The following is a 15318-nucleotide window of genomic DNA, read 5'->3' as shown; positions in this document are numbered from 1 at the left end:
TTATCGTATTGGAACAGCCTCAGAGAGTTGTAATGAGGCTCAAATAAAATGGAAATCGCTTTTCGGGCCAGCCACTACTCAAATAACTGCGTTAAGGTGGAGAGACCAAGAACTGGAACTGAACACTAATAACAAATGTTTCTGCCCAGGACATCTACGTAGTGCTTTCCGGTCCAGAGAGAGAGAACGAGAGAGGCCTACTTCCGGTTAACTGGTTTTCCGTGGCTTGGGCCTGAGGCAGATGAGTGGGGATTAGATTCCTCACCTCTCCGTACTTTTTACCGTAGGGCACGCATGGGAACAGTTGTCAGTCCTATTGGTGAGTTAATTGGGTACGTGGGAAACAGGGGCGGAGGCTGAGGCCAAAGGCATTTCTAGGTACCACCAGTGATGTCGGAATGCGATGGAAGCGGCACTGAAAAGATTTCAATGCTAGTTTCTGCCCGGATTCTCTTCCTAGTTGCTCTCTCGCGAATAGCGGCTGCGCACTGAGCCTCATTGCCCCCGTCGCCGCCGCCGCTGCCGCTCCTCTAGGGCTTGTCGCGCTCCTTTGCTTTGGCTCCGCGTTCTCCCGGCTCCAGGTACGTATGGTGCAGGGCAGATCGGGTGGGACGGTGCGGACTCTGCACGCGTGGGAAGATCCCTGCCAGTCTCGCCTCGGGGAGAGAGACCCGCCCCAGGCGAGGGCGGGGATGTGGGGGGAGCGGGCCTCCCCTTTCCCTTCCTCCCCCCACCTCCCCCGGTATGTTACTGAGCGGTGTCGGCGCCCGCCCCCTCCCCATCCCTGCTCTGTCTGTGTGTGTATGTGTGCGCGCGCGCGAGTATGTATGAGCGCGCTGGAGCCTCCTTTCGCAAGGGGCGGGGGCGGTGTTTCAGGCCCCCTCCCCGCATTACCTTTTCCCTTTCTGCTTGACAGCTGGAATCCTTTCTCCAGTTTCTGTAGGCGATCCGAGGGAAATGCACCAGACCTGCAGTTAGGTAACATTTTTGACTGTGTGGAGAGGCCTAGGATGAATGGAGATAATTGTGTGGGCGGAGTTTGAGATGATAATATTAATGGTAACTAGCATTTTTAAAACGCTTTAAGGTTTGAAGCACTTTACATATAATTCACTTTTTTCTTCTCGACCACCTAAGGAGGTGGTAGGTGTAAGAGGAGAAGGTATGTTGGTACCTGGGAGGTTATTCTTCACATTATACAGGTGAAGAAACGAGGCAGACAGATTAAGTGGCTTGCCTAGGATCATACTGCTGGTAAGTGCCTGAGTCTGGATTTGAACTCGGTTGCTGGGACTCCACATCAAGTTCTGTATTCATTGTGTTACCTAGCTGCCTTTTGGTTAAGGAAAATGGCCTTAGAAATTGCTCTAGGTGGCCAAAAATTGCTTGAGTCTAAATTATCTTTTGCATTTGAAACTTGATTTTGAGACTATCTTACACTTATGAAGTGTTTTAAATTCAAGGATCATTGTCCCCTTGGGGAAATTGAGTAATGAAGAGAGGACAAGGCCTGGAATCTGGAAGACCTGAGTTCTAACCCACTGAGGTTATACTTGTTCTGTGACTAGGGGCAAGTCATTTAATCTGGCACATTGCAAGCACTCACTAAATACTTAAACCCTTCTCCCTATTTGAAGAGGTCCAGCCCCTTCAAAGATCTCCATCTATTCTAATCACCTTGGAGGGGCAAGGACTGGGAAAACAAATGGGAAAGAGGTTTAAGGTAGGGGAAGGAGATGCTTATAGAAAATAAGACCCCAGGAAAGATCCTGGGAGGCAGTCCTGGAGACAAGTCAGAGAGAGAGGGAGAGAGAGCTTGTCTCTGAGTAGTTTATTCATTGGTGGTTTTTGGATATCCTCCAAACAAAGGAAATGCCAAAAGTTTTAAAATAATATTAAAAGCCCAATTACAAAGATAATGAAACAGGTGGTAAAACAATAGTCAGCCAGGTGGCAAGGAAGGAGCTTATTTGAAAGTACTTCCTGACTTAAGTCAAACCTTTCTCTTCCCAGAACCCCAGTCAAAACTTATTCAGATGGTAAAGATAAGCCTTAGAGATTCAAAAAGATCTTTTCAGCCTGCCTGTTAGCTTCAGCTGCATTTCTTTGAAAATACAATTTCTCAGCCCAACAATTTTTACCTCAATCCAATAGAAAGATTCAGAAATCAATCATGTGAAATACTAAAAATATATCCTGATAAGTCTGACCCCTGAGCACCTTGCTCATTTGAATCAGCTTTTGAGTACATCTTTAACATCCTCATGATTTGTCATTACTAAAACCCTTCACTATTTTACAGTTGAAGAAATCTAGACTCATTGGTTAAGTAACTGTCCTGATTTCATAGATCCAGTAGTAAATTCTCCATGTTACAATGAAATCTGTGCTTTTGACTGCCAAGATCAGTGCTATAGGAACCCACATAAGTCAAGGAGTTTGAGGAGTTACCACTTACCAAAAGACAATCTTAAGTATTCTTCAGTAGATTCAAGAAGTGTTATATAAATTTGTGGGTGTCAGAACCCAAGAATAATTTAACAAAATAGAATCATAGCTGCTCAGATCACTTGATGAAAATCTGCCCTGATTGGGAGATAAGAAACCTATTTTTTCTTTTCTGGGTATGCCATTAACTACTTTAGTGAACTTAGATCACTTATTTCTTTGGGTCCTTGGTTTCTCTTTCTGTGAAATGAGGAGCTGAGACTAATCATTTCTAGGTCCAAAATTTTATATATTTTTTCCATGTTAGGTATATCCCTAAACCATCAGAACATATGCTATCCCATAAATGTGAAATGGTATTTTCTTGGTTGGACTTGATCTGACTCAGTATGATATTTCTTATTTTTGATTTAGAATAGCAAAAATTACTAAATTTATTTTTTAATAACTTCTCACCAGAAAAACTGAGAAGTTACATATTACTAAATCTTTAGGATTATGTTTTGTAGTCTTTTCTAGTAAATACAAGTTTCAACTTGTCAAGGTGGAATCTAGAAGTCTCCAGTTTATTTTTGTTTTGGAGGTAGGAACTCCAGGTTTTGACCTTGTCACCAGAGTTTTCTCCCTGAGGGAAGGTCCTACTTCACAGGTCTCTGAGTAACAATAGACCTTGAGTTAGTTCTGAGTGGGGATGCCTCTTCTTGTCTTTCCCATTGTACACATCCCCCTTTCAAGAATCAAGCTTGGGACCTTTGGCTTATGAGATACTTGTTAGCCTGAGAATAGTGAAGTAGGACCTTCCCTCAGGAAGAAAACTCTCCTGTGACAAGGTCAAAACCTGGAGTTTTCTACCTCCAAAACAAAAATAAACTGGGGACTTCTAGATTCCATGTTGACAAACTGAAAAGTGAACTACCCTACATAATCAATAGGTCAAGCCTGACATCCCCACCCCTCCCCCCTTAGCTTTGGGGGGGAGGAGTTACAGGGTAGCAACTTAAATTGTGTCCTGATTCTCACAGGAAGTAGGAATGGGGGTTATCTGAGTTCTCATGTACTTCTTCAGAATGCTTTTTAAAAACATACTTTATTTTCTTCAATTATATGTAAAAACAAATTTTAATATCCTTTTTTTAAAGTTTGAGTTCCAAATTCTTTCCCTCTTTTCCGTTTCTCCTTTTTCCCTCCATTCCTCCCTCCTTGATAAGGTAAGCAATATGATTGTACATGTGTAATCATGTAAAACAATTTTACTTATTTGTCATTTTGTGGAAGAAACTCCAAAAAAAAAAGATAAAAAAAACCAATTTTTAAAATAAAGAAAGAGAAATATAGTAAGTTTTGGTCTTCATTTAAATCTTCATCAGTTTCTTCCCTAGAGACTAATGATATTTTTCATCATGAGTCTTTGAGATTGTCTTGCATCACTATTGCTGAGAATAGTTAGACCATTCATCAAACAATATTATTACTGTGTGCAATGTCTGGTTCTGCTCACTTTACTCTGCATCAATTCATTTAAGTCTTCCAGATTTTTCTGAAATTATCCTGCTCTTTGTTTCGTATAGCATAATAGTATTCCATAATAATCACATACCACAACTTGTTCAGCCATTCCCCATTTGATGAATATCCTCTCAATTTCCAGTTCTTTGCTACCACAGAAAGAGCTGTTATAAATATTTTTTAATATATTGGCCCTTTTCCTTTTTTAAAAAAATCTCTTTGGGATGCAGACCTTGGAGTGGTATTGTTGGTTCAAAGAGTATGCAGAGTTTTAAAGCCCTTTGGGCATAGGTCTACAATTGGATCAATTCACAACTCCCTGGAGTGCATTAGTGTTCCAGTTTTCCCACATCTTCTCCTACATTTATCATTTTTCTTTTTAACCATATTGATCAATCTGATAGGTGTGAGGTGGTTCCTCAGAGTTGTTTTAATTTATATGTCTCTAATCAAGAGTAATTTATCCATTAGTTAATTTGATAGCCAGGTCTAGAGAAGGGAGGTCCTAGGTTCAAATATAGCCTCAGACACTTTCATAGCTGTGTGACCCTAGACAAGTCATTTTGTCCCTATTTTCTACCCCTTACTGCTCTTCTTTTTATTGAAACCAATACACCAAATTGATTCTAAGACAAAAGGCAAGGATTAAAAAAAAAGTAATTTAGAGCATTTTTCAAGTGATAACTTTGATTTCTTCATCTGAGAACTGCCTGTGCACATATTTTGATCATGTATCAATTGGAAAATTAGTTTTATTCTTATAAATTTGGCTCAGTTTTCTATATATTTAATACTTGCTTTAAATTTTTCACAGCTTTCTGTTTTCCTTCTAATCTGGTTGCATTGGTTTTGTTTGTGCAAAAGCTTTTCAATTTAATAAAATAAAAATATTCATTGTATATACTATAATGCTCTCTATCCTTTTTGGTCATAAATTCTTCCCTTATCATAGCTCTGAAACTATTCCATGCTCTCCTTTAAATCATGTACCCATGTTGACTTTGTCTTGTATACAATGTGAGATGTTGATCTATATCAGTCTCTGACATACTATTTTCCAGTTTTCCCAACAGTTTTTGTCAAATAGTCCTTTTTTTAACTCTCACTTTCTGTCTTAGAATCAATACTAAGTATAAGTTCCAAGGAAGAACATTGATAAGGGTTAGACAATTGAAGCCAAGTGACTTGGCCCAGGGTCACATATCTAGGAAGAGTCTGAGGCCAGATTTTAAACCAGCACTTCCCATTGTCAGACCTGGCTCTATCCACTGAGACACCTAGCTGCCCCTCAGGTAGTGTCCCAAAACTCTTGTCCCAAAAGTTTGGATCTTTGAATTTATCAAAAACTAAATTACTAATGGTCAGTTATTACTAAATATTTTGTACCTGATCTATTCCACTGATCTGATCAATCACTATTTCTTAGCCAGTATCAGAATATTTTGATCTTCAGAATGCTTTTTAAAGCACCTATTTTTGGTGTAATAATTTGCATTGAGGAAGAAAAACAGTCTAAGACATAATCCTTCCTTTCTTAGGACTCTTAAAACAATAATCTTAGTTTTGAATTGTGCGATGGGAGCCTAGAACTCAGGTGATGGATGAGGATTAGAATTGGCTCTTGAAGAGAGGGTAAGAGGTGGGACTATCAGTAATTTATCAGCTTACCTTTGAAAGATAGTGTTTAAAATGGTTGGTGGACTAGATGGCTTTTAAAGTCCCTTTTTAGTTCTGTCTATTCCTAAGGCAGTCACATCCCAAAACCTTCTGGGGTTTAGTCAGTGAGAGTTCAGACTATGTAGGCCAGGTATCACTGTTGCATCAAGGAAAAACAGAACCTGTGTCATCTTTGGCAAGAGTGCTATAGATTTCTAGCTTTTAGGCTATGATTGTGCAACTCAGACTATTGCAAAAATATTTCACATAAACTCTGAAGTTGGGGGCAGCTGGGTAGCTCAGTGGATTGAGAACCAGGCCTAGAGATGGGAGGTCCTAGGTTCAAATCCGGCCTCAGCCACTTCCTAGCTGTGTGACCCTGGACAAGTCACTTGACCCCCATTGCCTAGCCCTTACCACTCTTCTGCCTTGGAGCCAATACACAGTATTGACTCCAAGACGGAAGGTAAGGGTTTAAAAAAAATAATAATAATAATAAAAAACTCTGAAGTTAAGTAACTTTGCAAAGCTTGAGATTCATGTTTTTTTTTTTTTTAATTGATCACCAAAGCTAAATCATGGTATTTGTATGTTCAGAGATAAGGTCTATAAACTACCTTTGCTCACTAGAATATTGGAGCCTTGACTATTACATGAACAACTTGACTTATTTCAAAGTAAATGTCCCCCTATCATGGAGAACATAAATTTATGCTTCTAAAATATATGTACTCAGCATTTCCCTCCCATAAATACATTTAAATTAAAACTGTCCTTTGCTATTCCTTTCTACTTCCCAATATGTGCTGTACCCCATAGGCCCTCATCCTGGCTCTGTGGATCTCTTCTATCCCATACCCTGATGTTCACAATGGAGATTTTGGAACTGTATATATTTTAAGCTTAAGGAAAAAACCTGTAGTTTCTGGATATATCTAAAATAATAACAGGTAGTTAATTGTATTAATATGAAAGGATTTTTGTGATGTATTATATTGTCAATCCATCAGTTCCTCAGTTGTTTTCAGCTTTCTGCTCTTAAACATTTTGTTTAAATTGAGAGGGTAAGATAGGCCATCAGGGAGAATATAGTTTAGCTGTAACATCTCTAGCCCTCAGAAAAGTCTAGTCCTATCAGCTTAATAGGCTACTTGGTCATTTTGAATAAAGCTGCCAGATTTATTTTCCCCTTTCCCTCTAGATTATAACTTCTTGGGAAATCATATAAATATACGGCAGCTAATATGATTCATGTTATTTCTAATGCAGGTTTCTTAGGAGCAAAATGGATATGAGCCACTTTGTGTTGAATGACTAAACCCAAAGAATAGGCATTAAGGCATTGACATCAACTTGGAAGGAAGATATCAGTGGTCTGCCTCAGGGATCTCTGCTTGGTACCATGCTATTTAACATTTTTTGTCAGTGACTTTTATAAAGGAATAGATGACTTCTTTTGTTTGTTTGTTTTTTAACCCTTACCTTCTGTCTTGGAGTCAATACTGTGTATTGGCTCCAAGGCAGAAAAGTGATAAGGGCTAGGCAATGGGGGTCAAGTGACTTGCCCAGAGTCACACAGCTAGGAAGTGTCTGAGGTCAGATTTGAACCCAGGACCTCCCATCTCTAGGCCTGGATCTCAATCCACTGAGCTATCCAGCTGCCCTAGATGACGTTCTAATCACATTTGCAAGATAATCCAAAGCTAGTGGGAAAAGGTGGAAGAGATAACATTGGATTATTGGATATTCAGGATTTGAAAAGATCTTAACAGGTTAAAATATTAGGCCCAATCAAGCCAGATTAAATTTGAAGGATAAATATAAATTCTTATGTTTTAGGGTTAGAAAAGTCCATATTAAAAGTACAAGTTGGGGGGTAGATAGTATTTTGTTTCAAAGAGATCTAGAGGTTGTATCAGTCAGCATTGTGATATGGCAGCCAAGGAGGCAAATGTAATCTCTTAGGTATAGTGTCTGGTCTTTCAGAGGTGATGGCCCTCTTGTCCTCTGTCCTAGTCAGACTTATCTGTAGGCTTGTGTTCAATTCTTGTTCTTTTCACATTTCAGGAAAGACATTGACAGTCTAGAGACTCTCCAGAGGAGGGCAGCTAGCTTGGTGAAGGACTTTGACTTCATTTCATCTGAGTATAATTAGAAAGAACTGGTTTTGGGAGGGCAGCTAGGTGGTTCAGTGGATTGAGAGCCGGGCCTAGTGATGGGATGTCCTAGGTTCAAATCTGGCCACAGACACTTCCTAGCTGTGTGCCCCTGGGCAGGTCACTTAACCCCCATTGCTTAGCCCTTACCACTCTTCTGCCTTAGAACCAATACACAGTATGGATTCTAAGATGGAAAGTAAGAGGAAGGAAGAACTAACTGGTTTTGAGATGGGGGCGTGTTTTGCCTGGAAAAGAGATCACTTAAAAGTGGAGTTGATTTGAAGGGTTGTCATGTAACAGAGGAATTAGATTTGTTCTGCTTGAATCCAGGGGGAAGAAATAGGAGGAACAAAGTTTCAGAAAAGAAAATTTGGATTCAATATAAGGTAATAGTTACAGACAGAATTATACATAGATGGAGAGGGCTGCCTCAAAAGGTGGTGGTTTTTCTTTTGGGAGTTCTTCAAGAAAAGACTGGATAACCACTTTCTGGGTAGAATGGGGAGGGACTCTTTATTCATGTTTTGAAATGCTTCCAACAATAAAATAGAACTACACTTTTTACCTTCTTTTGTTCAGTCGTTTTTTAGTCGTTTTGATTCTTCCTAGCCCCAATTGGGGTTTTCTTGGCAAAGCTACTTCAGTGGTTTGCCATTTCCTTCTCCAACTCATTTTACAGATGAGGAAACTGAGGCAAACAGACTTCTGTGACTTGCCCAGGGTCACACAACCACTAAGTTAGACCAGATTTGAACTCGGGAAGTTGAGTCTTCCTTTTTCTAGACCTAGCACTCTCTCTACTGAGCCATCTCCCTAACCTGATTAGATTACCTTCTACCCTGGCACCAATTTAAAAGAGGGGCTAGAGCAGTAGGAACTTCTTGTCTCCGATTCCTTCTTATAAAGGAGAGGTGAACTTTGGTAGAAGGGTGAGAAGAAAACTTTTTTTGAAGTTCTAAAGGGAGACTAAAATTGATTGTGGAGTTACTGTAAAAACTCCTACAAGAATACAGTAGGTCAGAATGTTTGCATTCCTCTCTAGACTCTGAAGACATACCCAAGATAATAATAGCAATAGTTAATATTTACATCTTGCTTTAAGGTTTGCAAAATGCCTTACATATATTATCTCATTTGATCTTCACAAAAATCCTGTGAAGTAATTACTATTATTAACCCCATTTTATAGATGAGGAGAAACTGGGAGTAAGATATAATAAATAATTCTCTCTGGGTTATATAGCCAGTAAGTATCTAAAGTAGAAATAGAGCTAAAATATCCCTGACATTTAAGCCCCATACTCTACCCACTATGTCACCTGTTTATTACATTTACTGACTTTACTGTAACCCTAGGCCATTCTGGAGTTAGTTATCTGGGTCCTCTGCTTGAATACCTTCTCTTTTAGTCATTTCCACTATTGTCTATAAGGAAGTTACATTTATATATCACTTTGCAGTTTTCATATAACTTTCCCATGTTCCACTTGATTATCACATAACCTTGTAAGATAAGCAAAGCAGGTATTATTCCTATTTCATGGAGGAGGAAACTGAGACCTAGAAGTTCAAGTAACTTTGGCAGGTCACTTGGCCAATAAATGAAAGAACCAGAATTAAAAATTTGACTTAGTACGGTGAATTCTCCATGGTACCTCTTACCATTAATGTTGTCTGTCCATATACAGAAATAGTTCTTAGTATAAAAGAATGTATTAATAGTGCATCAAAGAATTGTCTCAGAATAGTGATGTGTAGCAGATCATGCCAAATGTGTGTAACATATTTTGTGCAAATATGTTTTTATAATGTTAACATTACTATTTCCTGTCTCTAGAAATGCCAAGTTAAAATTTTAAAAAACTTATTTTCTGAAATCATAGTAATTTAATGGAAAGAAAAAAAATCCAACTTCAATACCATGGCAGTGGCTCATTTTTCTAAGGAAATGTTACCTAACTAAGGAAATTTGTAGAGTTCTAAATTGTTTTCCTTTTAAAAGTATTTCTTAGAATGTCTGAAATCAGTATTGTTATTTTGTAGGATAGATCCATGATCCTGTTAATTACAGTGGCTTTTTTGTTCTTAAGTGCAAAAAATGTCCATGTTTTCCTTTCTGCATAGTATTTTAAACACAGGATCTACATATGACCAAAAAGACTTTGAAATAATACCTTTTTTTCTTTTAATTTTTAGAAACCTATGGAATTTAAGGAAGCAATGGATTTCAGTGGAACATATCACTGAAGAATTTTGTGACTGAAGTTCTAAAATGGTAAAGGTGCAACAGTGTGTGGTATCTAACAAGTTACCTAGGAAGAGGCCATATATTTGTAATATCTGCTTTAAGCATTTTGAAACACCATCAAAATTAGCCAGACATTATCTTATTCACACTGGTCAAAAGCCATTTGAATGCCATGTGTGTCATAAAACTTTTAGGCAACTAGTTCATCTGGAAAGACATCAGCTAACTCACAAGCTGCCATTTAAATGCAGTATTTGTCAGCGACACTTTAAAAATCTAATAACCTTCTTGAAACATCAACAACTCCACAATGAAACTTATCAGAATGATGTTAAGCAAGTCAAAAGATTGGTGGAAACCAAGCAAGAGAAGCCAACTTATGGGATATACCGTTCTTTTTCAACGGAGGAGAAGTGGGTATTACACCCATCCTCCAAGTCAGATCATGTGTATGGCACTGCAAGGAGGAGAAAGAAAATACATGCATGTGATACCTGCAGCAAGATGTTTCCATCACGCTCAAAGCTGGAAAGGCATTTACTTATTCATACTGGCCAGAAACCTTTTAAGTGTTCCCTTTGCAATAAATCGTTTAGACAGTCAACTCATTTGAAAATCCATCAGTTAACACATACAGAAGAGAGACCTTTTCAGTGTTGTTTTTGTCAAAAGGGATTTAAGATTCAGAGCAAACTTCTAAAGCATAAACAAATTCATACGAGAAAAAAGAATTTTCAGACTATTTCCTTCAAGAAAAAGAGTCCAGAGTCACGCTCAGTACCAATTAAATTAAATTTAAAACAGGATGGTTTTGAAAATGGCGACACACAGGAACTGGAGGGGAATACTCCACTTGATGTTGATTCTATTTATATTGTTCCTTTTCAATGTCCAGAATGTGAGCAGTGTTTTGAATCTGAGCAGATTCTCAGTGTACACAAATGTTTGGATGCTGGAGATGCTAAAAGTACAAAAAGCATCAAAAGAAACCACAACTACAAAACTAATGTTAAAGGTAAAGTTTTAAGTAAGCGTAGGCGTCCTGGTGATAAGCAGTTAGATGCCTTTTGGTCTGACAAAAAGAAATTTAAAACTAGGTTCTTGAAAAATCGTGATCTTCTTGGGGAGCAAAGCTCTGATCAGAATGCCTCACCTAAAACATTTAAGACTCCTCATGGCAAATTTGGGACTTATAAGAAAGTTAGTAGCAGTAAAAAGAAAAGGCACTTGCCATTTTCCTGGCAAAAGCAACTGCAGAGCCCTAGTGCAGAAATCAATTTGAAAGGTACTATTAATAGTGAAGGTATTTTAAATGTAGATGATTCCATGGATAATGACCTAATTTATGGTCCATCTGGTGAGGAGTTCTTTGATGATCCTGAAGCGCTTCAACGTGCTCTTTCAGCTCCCACTGACAATATGCATACAAGACATAAAATGTGTCCATGTGACAAATGTGAGAAGGTCTTTCCTTCAATATCCAAACTTCAAAGACACTATCTAATTCACACTGGACAGAGACCTTTTGGCTGTAATGTTTGTGGGAAGTCATTTAGACAGTCAGCTCACTTAAAAAGGCATAAGCTCACTCATATTGAAAAAATCCCTTTTAAGAGACCTATTTACCAAGTAGAATTTGAAAATTTAAACAAACTTTTCACTCATCAAGGAGATAATTCTCAATTGGTTGGTTATTCTGAAGCTTCTGATACTCAAGAATATAAGATGACTGACTCAAGTGAAATATCAGAATTCAAAGTTAGTACAGAATCAGGGGACTTCATTCTTGTCACCCACGGTAGAAACATGCAGCCCTATCTATCTAAGAAACTACTGGAGACAGAGCAGAGACGTTATAGCCGTTACCATGGCTATTCAGGAAATAGTGAGAAGAATGAAGGCCTGCTTTACCAGTGTAGCGTTTGTTTTAAAAGTTTTAGGTCTCCATCCAAACTTGAAAGACACTATTTAATACATGCAGGACAGAAGCCATTTGAATGTTCAGTGTGTGGCAAAACTTTTAGACAGGCACCCCACTGGAAGAGACACCAGCTTACTCATTTCAAAGAACGACCATAGCAAAAAATGGTTGTCTTAAATTTGGACATATGACTGACGGAGTTGCCAACACAATTGGTGCTAGGCAGACCACTGGCAGTATCCCTGGAGATTTTGTTTTTAAAGTCTGTTGTATTTGGAATGTGTAATTATCAGTGGGTCCATGTTAGCTGAAAGGCAGGGACTATGTCTTATTCATCTTTGTACGCATGCCTTTCAGCACCTAGCATAGTGCCTTGCATATACTAGGCCTCAAGTGTTTGTTGAATTGAATGGAATTGAAATTGAGTGAATTAATATGCAATTGCTTGTCATGCATGGTAAGGTCATAGGATGAGAAAATAGTAAATATATTGTTTATCTACTCATTTAAAAAAAAAGATACTTGAGTGTCCAGTGTTTTATTTTGATGTTGCAAATATATGTGGTGGAAATATTAAAAGTATTATTGAAAATCACAATATGAAATTCATTTTAGTGGGATTATTCCTTACAGTGTGCCATCTCTTTACATGTACACAAAAACCCAAGAGGGAGAAGGTGGTCCCCACCTGGAAGTAGTAAACAGTTTCTCACTGTAGTCCCTTTGTATTCCATATGACCTAAAAGTATAACTGACATTTATATAGTGCTTTATGGTTACAAAGTGCTTTAGATAGAGCATGCATTTGATTCCCACAACACTCTGTTGAGGCAGGTTCTGCAGGCATTACCTCCTATATTTAGATAAGGAAATTGACACTGCAAAATCAAGTGATTTTGCCTATGGTCACACAGCCTTTTGTGTAGTTAGAATGTGCCCGGGCTGAAAATCAGATCTTTTGACCATCATTGTCCATTTACTACTTAGTTTTCATGGCAGAATTCTATAGTTGATTTTTTTTAAGTGAGAATTATTGGAAGTAAAAATAAATGAAAAATTCTTATAGCAACATTATAGTTGTTCATTGAACCTCTTAAAATCCTAGATTTCTTCAGAAAGAGGGAACAGTAAATGTCTTTTGAACTGAATTAACTATAGTAATACTGCATTTCTTCTCAGGAGGTAGAGGCAGATTTTTTCCATCATTTGCTTTGGTCTAAGTCCAGGAGTTCTTAATCTTTATTGTGTCATGGACCCTATTGGCAGTCTAGTGAACTAAACCCCTTTTTCAGAATAGTACTTTTAAATGCATAAAATAAAATACATAAGTTTGTGAAAGAAACCAGTTATATTGAAATATAGTATGCCAAAACATTAAGGAAGCAGATTTTCAGACTCCAAGTTAAGAATCCCTAATCTAGGTAAAGCTTATGCTTTTAAAATGCTTTTGAAAAGTGATAAAGTGACTAGACTTTACCCCTACCATGTTCAGTTGCCAGGTCACGAGTATTCCATAGCTTCCTTGATCTTTCTGACAATGGCAACCAGATTCTTATTTTAAAAACAAAATAAAATGCATTGACCCACTTTATGGTTAACTCCTAGAGAGGGCTACCAAAACTGCTTATTTGTAGATCAATGACCTGTCCCTGAGCTCAGGCTCCCTCATACCTGAGTTCCTTTTCATAAAACTTATCAACTGCATTCCATGTAGTAGTGCCAGAAGATATCAACATCTGGTTGTTTTGTATCTAGTTTTTGCTATTTTATCTTCTATCTAATACCTCTTGCAGAATTCTTATGGTAGATAATATTTTGGTCCTAATCCTTTTTTTTTTAACAAATTATGCAGCATCATGTTTTATTTGAAAGCAGATGTAATTTGGAGTCAAGGGAAGCCAGTCTTTTGGGTGACTGTGATTAAGTCTTTTAACCTCTCTGGGTATCACTTTCCTCACCTGAAGATGAGCCAGGGTTGAAATAAAAGAACTGTAAGGCTTCATAACTAAATCTATAATCTTTTGTATTTAGTGATTATTCCTGTTGATAAGATGCTCATTATAGGAGTGTAGTAATCAATTTATGAAGCAAAACTCATGATTTGGAAAACGTTAATAACATGGAGCTGTAAAGGCAGCATGGTGAATGTAATTTTTTTTTTTTAAGGATCTAATCCTTTTTAGAGTAAGGATTTCTGGTAAATAAAGGTAAAACACAGAGGTAGCATGGATTAGGGGATAGAGAGCTGGGTTTACAGAAAGAAAGACCTGGGATTAAATTCTAGGTCTGCCATTTACTAGCTGTGTAACTGGACAGATTAACCTCTGTGCCTCAGGCAATTTCTTAGAAATCGGGAGTCAGAGAAAGGTTGTTGTCTACTTTGGTGGACTCAGTTAAAATCGGTGGTAGTCTTTAAAGGAAAGAGCCAGCATATTGATGTGATGGAATAAAACAACAGGTGAGTACATTTAGGACACTTAAACACTAAGAGGTTAATTTCTTTCTGTCTTTTTTTTTTTTAAAGAAGTTCGTTTTTGAAAAGGAATTCAGAAAAATGAAGAATGAAAAATTTTGTACCCTATTTTGAGAGAAGCCCTATTTGTTTTTTGACTTAATATTTACAAAAAACCCTACATATACACAAGTAGATATTTGCCTTTTATGCAGTTTGTTTCAATAAGAACATCCAAGTAAATCAGGTACCTATTATGTGCTAAAAAATTTGATAGTTTCTTTAAATATTGAATTCTGCTGACAGTTAAAAAGATTTCATTTGTTAATTTGGTTTGCACAGAACTTTAGAGGTTAGTTACACACATATACTACACAAAGCATAACTAATTTTGTCTGAATTTAAAAGAAGTAATGAATTTTCTTTATACCTTTTAAAAAGAATCATGGTTTTTATTTACATTGATATAGATTGTTGGTTAAGTTTGGTTTGAGTGAAATTTGTCTACCAAATCACATAGAGGAAATCAGACCAGGATTATGTGTTTTAGTTTTTTGCTTTTTAATGAGTGAAGCTCTTTACTTACCTGTAAATGTTACTATTTAAATAATTTTTCTGACCATTTTTTGAGTTTCAAATATCTAAAAAGTTGTCAAAGTAGAACTTTGAAGTACTTGTAACAAATCATCTATTTGTGTTGTACACTTTATGTGGAGATTTTAGAAATGTGATAAACTACATAAATTTTATTTTAATAAGATTAAGCATTAGATGTTAAATAACTGATGGACTGCTGCATGCTAGAAACGACTGTTTTTTGGTTTCTGAGAAGAATAAACTTCATAAAACTCTTTAAAGAGTACTGGAGCTTTTTTTTTTTTGTCATGTACTACGTTGATAAATTTGGAGTCACAGAACTTACATGGAA

General features: G+C 37.3%; 1 protein-coding gene across 4 annotated transcripts; it reads left to right on the top strand.

Moving 5' to 3' along the window:
* The first annotated feature begins 461 nt into the window (after positions 1-461).
* ZNF770 (zinc finger protein 770) lies at positions 462-15241 on the top strand. Of its 4 annotated transcripts, XM_056810232.1 has the most exons (4): positions 469-581; positions 917-978; positions 6880-8155; positions 9966-15241. In XM_056810232.1, the coding sequence occupies exon 4, from the start codon at positions 10042-10044 to the stop codon at positions 12094-12096; it is 2055 nt and encodes a 684-aa protein (XP_056666210.1). In that variant the 5' UTR covers positions 469-581; positions 917-978; positions 6880-8155; positions 9966-10041; the 3' UTR covers positions 12097-15241. The 4 variants fall into 4 exon arrangements, with proteins under 4 accessions (XP_056666208.1, XP_056666210.1, XP_007507903.2 ...); XM_007507841.3 differs by lacking the exon at positions 6880-8155 and having other exon boundaries at positions 917-973; XM_056810231.1 differs by lacking the exon at positions 6880-8155.
* Positions 15242-15318: the final 77 nt, after the last annotated feature.

This window comes from Monodelphis domestica, chromosome 1, assembly GCF_027887165.1.
Source record: "Monodelphis domestica isolate mMonDom1 chromosome 1, mMonDom1.pri, whole genome shotgun sequence".
Lineage (NCBI taxonomy): Eukaryota > Metazoa > Chordata > Mammalia > Didelphimorphia > Didelphidae > Monodelphis > Monodelphis domestica.
The sequence above is the reverse complement of the archived record's forward strand: the minus strand, read 5'-3'. Positions and strand labels throughout refer to the sequence as shown.

Bases quoted from the DNA above. Each gene is read 5' to 3' on its own strand.
- ZNF770 (XM_056810230.1), top strand. From the start codon at position 10,042: ATGGTAAAGGTGCAACAGTGTGTGGTATCTAACAAGTTACCTAGGAAG.